General features: G+C 58.6%; 1 protein-coding gene across 2 annotated transcripts in view; it reads right to left on the reverse strand.

The window, feature by feature from the left end:
* Window positions 1–10,094, reverse strand: part of LOC103588089 (chromosome unknown open reading frame, human C1orf159) — a 25,942-nt gene that overhangs the window by 4,705 nt on the left and 11,143 nt on the right. Inside the window, exons 3-9 of one of the 2 annotated variants that reach the window (XM_008569686.1) lie at window positions 9,847–9,944; window positions 6,985–7,060; window positions 3,994–4,089; window positions 3,614–3,679; window positions 1,807–1,941; window positions 421–446; window positions 294–324 (exon numbers count right to left, since the gene is read on the reverse strand). In XM_008569686.1, the coding sequence (XP_008567908.1) occupies window positions 294–324; window positions 421–446; window positions 1,807–1,941; window positions 3,614–3,679; window positions 3,994–4,089; window positions 6,985–7,060; window positions 9,847–9,944 (528 nt within the window). Of the gene's footprint in view, window positions 1–293; window positions 325–420; window positions 447–1,806; window positions 1,942–3,613; window positions 3,680–3,993; window positions 4,090–6,984; window positions 7,061–9,846; window positions 9,987–10,094 lie in introns of both variants that reach the window. The other variant, XM_008569685.1, reaches the window with a different exon arrangement.

Below are 10,094 nucleotides of genomic sequence, written 5' to 3' on the forward strand. Positions count from 1 at the left end.
TTATTTTTTTTAAAAAAAAAAAAAAAAAAAGGAATGAGAGGGAAAGGCGTGAGAGCCATGGGGGCTGGCTGAACAGGGACAGCCAGTGGAGGGGTGCCTGCTGAGCCCACCCTGTCCCTGCCTCGTGGAACGTTCTCCTCGGGACCCCAGTGTGGGGGGCGGGGGGTGCCCGGGATCCCATAGATGGGCACGTGTGTTTGGGGACAAACCCGTAAGGCGCCCTGGGCCTGGCATTTTAAAACTCTGGCCCAGAGACAAGAAAGCCCGCAGGCAGAGGTAACAGCTGCTGTTACCTGAGGACTGTGGTGGGGGGATCATCGCCACCTTGAAAAGGAAAAGAAAGCACAGTGAGGACTTGGGACGGCCCAGCATGGGCACTCGCGACCAAGGGTGCTCAGCCCCATGATGCGGGTTACTTACGGCTTCGCCAGGCTGCAGGGCTGGGGCTGTGGAGGAGAAAACACACATCACCACGGGGCCGAGCAATGGCCTCAGCCCCGGGTGGGGTCCGTGGGCCGGCAGAGGCTCAGGTGGGTCCCACCTCCACGCCTTTGCCCCGCAGTACCCTGAGCCTGGCTGCTTGTCCTGCCACATTCCTCAGGTGCACTTGGGGGTGGTGGGGCCTCCCAAGCACCCCAGGACGAGCCACCTCCTCCCCAAACATGGCAGAGTGGGCAAGCTACACTCCTTAAAAAGCTTCTCTAGACTCTGGTACTGCCAGGAGAACAGAGCCCTGACACTCCCCTGGCTCTCAGCAGGTCCCTCAGGCAAGAGATCACCTTTAGCCCCAGGCGACCCCAGGGCAATGGGCGTCTCTCCACTGGGGAGTCTCATGGCCCCCTGGGCTGACTAAGCCCAGCATCCTGCCCTGCTCCGGGAGCTCGGGTGAGAGAGCGATGCTAAGCAGGCAGGAGGAGTGAGAGCCAGGGACCCCACAGCAGACACAGCTGTGCAGCAGCCCTTGGAGCTGACCCTGAAACACCCATCCTGACGGAGGCTGGGCCTGGAACCCTGGGTGGAGAGGGGTCTAGCCTCTGACACTCAGCTCCCGAGAGTACAATAGCTCCTGAAGACACCCAGCGTTGGCTGAGTGTGGGCGGGCAAGGGTCTCACAGAGGCCAGGTGGGGCTTCCTGGAGAGTGGTGAGCAGGCCCTGGCCCAGGCTCTGACCAGCTCTCGCCAAGTGCCCACTGGTACCAGCCTTGATTTCTCTGTGCACTGAGGGGTCAGATCCACTGGCTGGACCATCTGCTCACAGGGGCACAGCAGCAGGGACGCCTTCTCTTGGGTGGAAGGTGTCCAGGCCTAGGGCGACAGTGTGCGCAGTGTGGGTAAGATGGTGGAGGGGGAGCCCCACTGTCACTGCACCATCCTGGCACCCCAGGAGGGGGGAGATGGGTGCAGCTGTCCAAGCCACTTGGTGCCCACTTACCCCTGCCCTCAGACTAGCGCTGCCAGGACCCCAAGGTGATGCCCCCCCTGCTAAGAGGGGTCAGAGCTCGGCCTCGAGGAAGGTCCCCTGATGATGAGTAGCCCCAGTGCCCTGTACCCCAAGACCTTCCAACTCCGCACAGGAACATGGGAAGGAAGCGCTGCTCCTCTCGCAATGAGACTTGAGTCACATGACACGGTCCAGCTCCCTTCCTGTCCTCTTTGTGGGTCTGCTTTGGGCCTGCACGCCCCTAGCTGCAGGCCCACTTCTCTGTGCCCCTGGGCACCAGTAGGAGCCATGCCCTGTCATAGGGCATGCACTGGTCAGAACACCTCTGACTGGACAGGGTCTAGCCATGGTCATAGGGGAAATACCTTTGTTTTTTCTGTAGAAGACCCTGGGGAGTTTACTGGAGCGCTTGAGGTAGAAGAAACCAGCCACGGAGAGGATGAGGCCCGCGCTGATGAAAAATGTCCCCAGGAAGAGCGAGGCCGCCACGTGAGGACCTCCTGCAAGCAAACAGGCAGCTGGACAGGGTGTCCCAGGGCTCCTCGCCTGACTCCCTAGCCCCAGGGGACAGGGTGTCCCAGGGCTCCTCGCCTGACTCCCTAGGATGCCCACCATGAGCAGCAGGCCCCATTCCCTGCACACACCTGGCCCATAGCTGGGGGCCGAGGACTCTGCACTTGGGGGCTTGGTTCACCCCTGCAGGCTCAGCCACACCTGGCCATGGCATCTGGGGAAGTTACTCAGCCTTGCCTGGCCTTAGGCTTCTCACGGGAGGGTGGGATGCTGAGAGGCTTAAAGGAGCTGGCCCCTGGCCAGGCTCAGTTCCTCCAACTCTGAGCCTTGAAAGCACCAGGCCCTGGCCTCCCTGGCTGGCGCCTCCCTCGGACTCAGAACAGACTGTGCGGCCCCCACACCCTCTGGCACTTGGGGTCAGAGCCTTCAGCCTGGTGGCAGGTACTCCAGCTAGACCCTCACCACTCAGACACCTGTTATTGTCATCCGCCCATCGTTACCAACTTGGGACAAGGACAGGCTGGTGAGCTGATGGCTGAGGGGTCTGGACAGTAACTGTCAGCTGGATGTGCTTTTACTTTACTTTTTAAAATTATTTTTTGGCGGCTGGCCGGTATGGAGGTCTGAACCCTTGACCTTGGTGTTACAAGGCTGCACTCTAACCAGGGGAGCCAATTTAGGTGCCTGGGGAGATTTTCTGACCCTGAGACAGGGGAATTTGCTGGACTCACAGGCCTTGCTCCATTTCACCTGGGCATCAAGCGACAGGAGGCCAGAGACCCGACTGACCCTGTTCTAAAACATGCTGAGGGGTGCAGATGACCTCAGCCATCCAGGGTTGAGGCCAGCCTACAGCCACCTGGAGTCCACTTTCTGATGGGGCGGCGGAGGGTCCTGAGACCCTCTCAAAACAGAACCATAGGCCCAGGCTCCAATCCAGCACATCCTCTGCCTATTGATAAGGGTCTGGGGTGACATGGCCCCCATGGTGACCTGGTCACCTCAGCACAGGAGGCAGCTGTGCCCTGGGACTGGGTCCCACTAACTCCTCACCAGCCATGCCCCCACAGCTCAGGACCATGCCCTCAAGGCTTATCACCACGCCTCTACCGGCCACGCCCTCTGGACCCAGTCACACCCACGTCTCAGGTCCCCCCATGAAGCCCAGGCCGCAAGGGGGGCATCTGTGTCTGAGATGCATGTTTGCAAACAGTCTCCTTGGCACCCTACACCTCAGAAGAGCCACTTAGGATGGGGCAGGGGGACCGTAAAGTGACCTCCGTTTTCCAGAGCACCAGCTCGTCCAGCATTCCTGGGGCCTGAGGCCACTGGGGGTGGGGGTGGGCTTGAGCTGGGGCGCAGAAGCAGCCAATCTGTGCTAAGTGTGAACTCGAGAATGTGCGGTACAAGGGCTTCCACTAACTACAACCCTCAGAGACACCTGCCAACTGACCCCAGCCCAGGGGCTGCCCTGCTCATGACTGGGACCCTGCATTGTGGCTCTTGCTGGGCCTGACTTTGACCTTGACCACAATGTGGCCCTGCTGTGGCCACCAGCAGTGGCCAGAGTCTGCACTGCCAATGGCTCTGACAATGCCTCTCCGACCCCCAGGACCTGGGCAGAGGCCCACCTCTGGCCTGGGGAGCCTAGGAACTTACCGTAATATGGCCGCCCAGGCGTCCCTGCGCTTCTGTTCATGGGGAACTGCGATCCCCGGCCAGCTACTGTGGGAGAGGAAAACTGCGGGAAGGCGTGGGGCATGCACAGGACCCCGCTGAGGACCCCACATAAGAGAAAGCAAGGGGACCATGGGGACGGGGCAGCCCTCACCCTATAGTCATCCTAAACGGAAGGCAGACTCAGGAAGAGAGGGCTCCTGGGTTCACCTGAGGGACAGCAGCTCTGGGGCAAAGGGGGCCCCCCACTGTTGCCGTGGGGACAAGGACAGCAACTCCCACCATTTCTCCCAAAGCTGGAGATGTGGACCCTCTGAGAGCAGCAGGGAAATTGGGGTGGGGGCAACCAGGCAGAGACGTACGGCTTCTGCACTCGGAGCCGTTGTAGGCCGGGAAGGTTCCGTTCCTGCATCGGATGCAGCTGACGCTCCCGTCTGCGTTCCAGCGCCTGTAGCAGCCTGGCCAGGAGGGAGAAGACAGGAGTTCTCAGCCAAAGCAAAATCCATGTCAGCTCACAGTCTTCTGGGAATTTTCCTATATTTTGAGTCTGTAAAATAACTTCGATTCGAGAACACTAACATGTTTGGAAGTTTGGATGGAATGACAGGCTCTAATTCCAGAAAATGAAACAAACTCAACAAGAATCACAGCAAGCCCCCTCACACCTGGATTCCTATGGGTGCCTGTCACTAACGAGGCCACACTCCTCTACTGGATGCCTCAGAAAGCAATTCAGAGGCCACAACAGGAATCCAGTATGAACAGGTGCTGCGTGGCCTCATGCTCTGGAGGCTGGGCCTCCATCTCCTGCCACCATGGCCTCGTCCACCTGGTGCTCACCCCAGGGCCTCGTCTAGGACCGCTACCTCCAGGGCCTGGATACCACTTCCCTGTGCAGTGTGGACCCTTCACTTGATCCCACACAGGACAAGGACCACCCCCATTAGCTGCATGGCCTCCTGCCCAAGTGTGACCCACAATCCATCTGTCCCTGCCATGCAGTCTCTCTTGGGGGACTCCCTGCAGGATCAACCCAAATTTCTACCTCAGACTGATTCTGCTGCTTGAAGCTCCACCCTCTCCCAGCCTGAAGCCCAGAAGAGGTGTGCCCAGGCACAGGGAGCAGCCCAGATCTTGCTGGCCAGTAGTTTATGGACAGGCTGTCTTGCCAACGGGCCAGGGCACCCTTAAGTGTGAGAACTGAATCTTATACCTGTACTTTTTTAAACATACCCAACCTTTAGCACAGAGGCCAAGCAGACACATTTGACAAATATTGATTGCGGATGCTAAATGCTAGCGATGGACATTGGGGAGTGTCTGGGGCATAAGCCACATGCCACAGTCCCTTCATAATGAATTTTACTGATGTTTCATCTAAACACAGACAGGTCACTATGAAGGACAGAGGTGGGGCCTGAGAGTGACATTGGCTCAGGTGTAACCCACGTAGCTCCAGCAAAGCTGAGGGCAGACACAGCACCTCACAGGAGAACCCAGTCCAACTACGCAGTTTCACTTGGGGTGAGGCTGCCTGCTCTGATGTGGACACACAGCACTATTAGAAACAGGCCTGGTTTGCTGTCGTAACGGGTCTCTCTGCTACAGTGGCTGGCTCTCCCCCTCCCTTGGGAATGGTGAGAGACAGGTGGGAGGCACACACTGACCACTCCAAAGTCTCTGTCCAAGAGGCTGAGGAACGTGGGGGTCCACAGGCATAAAACCTGGTGCCAACACAGTGATTCTCCCCCAAAACGCCCTCCAACTGGCTCCCTCTCCCTTGGGAATGGTGAGAGACAGGTGGGAGGCACACACTGACCACTCCAAAGTCTCTGTCCAAGAGGCTGAGGAACGTGGGGGTCCATAGGCATAAAACCTGGTGCCAACACAGTGATTCTCCCCCAAAACGCCCTCCAACTGGCTCCCTGTCCCAAGTGGTGACCAGGCTCCGCACGAGCTGCCTCAGGACTGCAGGCTGTGTGCAGGGACAAGGCATAGCTGGTAACTCTGCTGGCCTCAGAGGCTCCTGCGTCTCTGCACAAAAACCTCACCATGCCTGTCCCTGCACCCTGTGCCTGGGGTCCCTGCTGACCCCTGCTGTCACTCTCCCAGCCTCTCCACAGGTACCATGGCCTCTGTATAGCTGCCTGTGCCCACAGGAGACACCAGTGCAGCTGTCCTGCAGTCCAGGCTGTGGCACTCTTGCTAACACCGGGACCCAAGGGGAGCGGGCTGTGGCCCTGCTGTTAGGACTTCAAGGTCAGAAGACAGGAGCCCCACCCCCTTGCTCAGCTTCCTGTTTCCCCGTTCTCCCTTAGTATCCTCTCTGTCCTCTTTCTTGGGGGTCACCACCGCTGCCTTCCTGCTTTCTCCCTCGACCCCTACCCCCTGTGAGCAGCCCCTCTGGGCTCAAGCCATCCTTCCTCTGTGGGCGCGATGGAGCCCCTGTTTCCCCGTTCTCCCTTAGTATCCTCTCTGTCCTCTTTCTTGGGGGTCACCACCGCTGCCTTCCTGCTTTCTCCCTCGACCCCCACCCCCTGTGAGCAGCCCCTCTGGGCTCAAGCCATCCTTCCTCTGTGGGCGCGATGGAGCCCCTGGGCGGGGTGCTGAGGACTGACCCTTGCAGCTCAGAGCAGGCTCAGCCCCACGTGCACAAGAGCCCAGCACCACACTGTGCCCAGGCCCTTCTCCCCATGGGAGACTTCCTGCCTACAAGGGCAGCCGGGAGAAGCCGTGGTTCTGTCATCTTCTCATCCACGTCCTCCCCTCCCTTGGCTGCCCCCAGCCGGCTTCTCCCACCAGCCCTGACCTCATTTCCAGCTGCCATCAGATAGTTCTGCCTCTAGAACCTTCCACCGAGCAGAGGTCTCACCCTGCATGCTAACACTGGGGCCAGTCGTCCTCTGTGGTGGGGCCGTCCTGTGCGCTTAGGATGTTGAGCAGGACCTCTGGCTTACACCCACCAGATGCAGTGTCACCTGCCGTCCTCATTTCCCTGTCACTGTGACCACCAAAAACGTCCACAGAGTCAGGATGGCTCCACCACCATCGCCCCCATGAGGTCCTAGAACCACTCCTGCCCAGACCCCTTGCCTAGCGTCCTTTTGAGCCCTGCCTACCACCAGCGCCCCCCAGCCCCCTGCAGAGCAACAGCCTACTTGTGGGGTACCTGCCTCAAGTGCCGAGGCAGCGGTGACCAGGCCCCCTTCAGCCCAGCCCTGAAGCCTGTGCTGCCCCCTTCACTCCTGACTGCTTCTGTCCACTCCTGCCCCCTGCCCCTCCAGTCCCTCACCACCAAGGACACGCCCATGCCAGCGGCTCAGTCTGGGGACTAATGTGACAAAGCGGCTTACCTGGGCCACACAGGCTTGTGCCCGGGCAGGTGCCGTTGATGTCCACCACGTCCACACAACACTCGGGCTGCTGGGCCTGGAGAGATGGCAGTGCGACTGCAGAGCACGCAGGGCCACGCAGGCCACCGGGCTCTTGCAGTGGGGTGCCTTGCAAGTGCATCTCAGGGCCCACAGCCCTGGCCCCTTCTGGAGTCAGCATCGGGTGACTGTCGGGGCGAGCTGAGTACTCAGGGCCACACTGCAAGTCCCTGCTGCAGCCCTGCTGCGGGCAGCCCCCAGGGAAAACCTCAGCCTTGGACACGGGCTGGGGCAGGCAGGGGTTGGAGCTGTGCCTCCTTGGGACTCTGTCCCTGCACACAGATGACAGCCTAGTCACAACACACTAGTCAGTGCCCCTTGCCCTTTTCCTTCAGCCCTGGGAGCCCCTCGAGGGCAGGACCAGGTTTGAGTCGGGCAGGGTATGAGGCTTGTGAGCACTGCATGACAACACAAACAACCATGCATTTCGACAGCAGCCACCAAGACTCCCAAAGGCCAGGAAGGAGAACCCCTCAGGGGCTGCTTTCAACCGCGGCTCAGGCCCACTCAGACATTAGGACCCAGAGGCCTGGGCTTCAGGCAGCCTGGTGGGTGGCAGGATTCAGGAAACCCCAAAATATGGCGTCTTGGCATTTGAGGAAACAGCAGAAGAGGAAAGGTCTCTCTGACCCTCCCTGGCCCTTCTCCCCTCAAGCAGGCCATGAAACCTAGAGAAGTAGGTCACACGAGAGGTGCCCTTCCTATACCTGATCTCTGAAGACAAGGACACAGAGAAGCATCTGAACACAAAGGCCTTGCTAAGTTCCTCCAGTTTCTTACCATCAGATCACCCCTGTTGCCCAGTCATAATTCTGCACAGCTATCCACTTCTTAATCAAAATTAGCTTAAAAAGACACAGGTTTCCATTTCTTTGGGCCTTCACTTCCTTCTGAAGGCTCCCATGTCACATAAAATTTACATTAAATGTTTTTCTCTTGTCAATCTGTCTTTTGTTATAGATGCCTCAGCCATACCTAGGGATGGGGTGAGGAAGGAAGTCTTTCTTTCCCTCCACGGGGCAGAGAAAAGTGTCCCAGCGCCACCTAGGAACCCTCCCAGGCTGCAGGTGCTCTGTGGCGTGTGGGGTCTCCACTCCCACCTCCCCTCAAGGCCTTGCTTGGGAAGTGACGGAGGCTAAGATCTTTCTCTCCGTGGGTCTCCCCTCTCTGGGGCACAGCTGTCTCCAGCCACTGCCTCTCACCTCGTAGGCCACAGGTGGGAACAGGGGTAGCAGGGGCAGGGGGCATTTCAATCAATGAAACTTTATATTAGTCACTACTAAAAAACTAAAGCTGCTAAGCTATACTGCAGTGCCAATTCTAAAGACTCCTTCATGGGAACAGGAAACCCATTTTTCTAGACTATGATGAAATATAAATGCACTGGGATACGCTGACCTCCCCTGTCAGGGGCTGAGAGTCTGGCATGAAGGGTCTGCCCTGTGCCCCCAAAGGCCTCAGCACCCACTGAAATGTCCACGCCACAGGCTGTGGTGGCTTCTCAGATGCTCTCTGCAATTCTACGGATGCCCCTCAATTGAGGGTTTCCAGCCTGGCCCACAGAGGAGGTGCCCGTGCAAAGCCAGCATTTCCAGGGGACGAACTCACCTCACACCTGCGGTGTCCACATACGGCACAGATGTGCTGAGCACCAGTGTTTATGGTGTGTGAGGCTCGTTCCCTATCACAGGGTAGGCTGGACAGGCCTGGGCAAGGGAGGGGATAACCTGAGAAAAAGTGGCCCAGGACACGCTGAGCCACACGAGCTCTGCTGAACTTATCAGGCCCAGAGAGACAAGAGCATGGGGCTCCAGTCCTGTCCCCCTCACCCTTGTCTGGGATAACTGCTAAAAGACATGTTTAGTAGCAGTTTCCAGACTAGCTGCTGCCACCAGTGAGTCTAAACTACTCAAACATTATCACAGCTGTACAACGTGTTCCTCCTCTTCTTTGCTGTAACGTTCTTAGAATTTATGACGCAAAGAGCAATACGCAGCCACTCAGCGTATATGTTATTTCATGAGCCACCACACACTCTTGGCAAACAACTTTGGAACTGCCCCTTTACTGTAACTGCGACCAGTTGGAGCACGTACTAAGGGCAACTTGAGTCTGTGTTTCCCGGGCTGCAGCACTAAACCTTGGCCCAGACAAACCCCTTGTTTTATATATTTCTGTCTCAATTTCTTCCTTTTGGTTGACAACTCAACTCTTGTGTTTACCACAGCTGGGCTTTTGTTTCCACACATGGTGAACAGTGAGAGTACCTGAGGGGTGCCCGAGGAGAGCAGGAGAGTGTCCACACACCTCCATGGGAGGGCCCAGTCCTCCTACCAGCCTTGGCTGAGCCAGTGAGGGAGGCCCTGGCCCTGGAGTCTGAAGCTGCTGCCAGAGCTCTTCCAGCACCAGCTTGGTAGACACTCCTGGTGGGAGCCAGGACGCCCCGACTTCACCACAAGCAGTAACCTGGCACCCAGCCTGGGGTTCCAGTCGGTCCCAGTGGGGGTGGCTCTGAAAAGACCCGTTTTACCTTTCACAACAGGTCCAGTATGGAGGAGAGAAACTTCAAGAGGGCAGAACAGCAATGGTGGGGGCCGGGCGTCAGCTGCCCTCTACGAAGCACAGGCTCCTCAAACCACACAGGGGACGCAGTCAGCATCTCTGGAGTGTCAATGACCCCCAAGGGTGGAAGGGTGAGATCCCTCTCGGGGAAAAGCCCACCACCCTCCATGGAGGCTCGGATTTGACATCCTGGCAGCAGGGACATGTGGCAGGGACACCTACCGCGCTCTCCGTGGACTTGCTGGCGACTCTCACCAGAAGGCCAGCCAGGAGGGTGAGGCGCTGCAGTGCCATGCCAGGGGGCGACAGGAGTGGGAGGCCTGTGGCAGAGAGAGCAGGGCCAGTAACGGAGAGGGCAGGACCTGCGACAGAGGGCGGGGCCTACAGTGAAGTGGAGGGCGGGGCCTGGTGAGGGGCGGGGCCTAGGCGGGGCGGGGCGGGCCGAGCGCTCCGCGGGGCTCCTTAGGGCT

The sequence above is a fragment of the Galeopterus variegatus genome, unplaced genomic scaffold (genome assembly GCF_000696425.1).
Source record: "Galeopterus variegatus unplaced genomic scaffold, G_variegatus-3.0.2 Scaffold524, whole genome shotgun sequence".
NCBI lineage: Eukaryota > Metazoa > Chordata > Mammalia > Dermoptera > Cynocephalidae > Galeopterus > Galeopterus variegatus.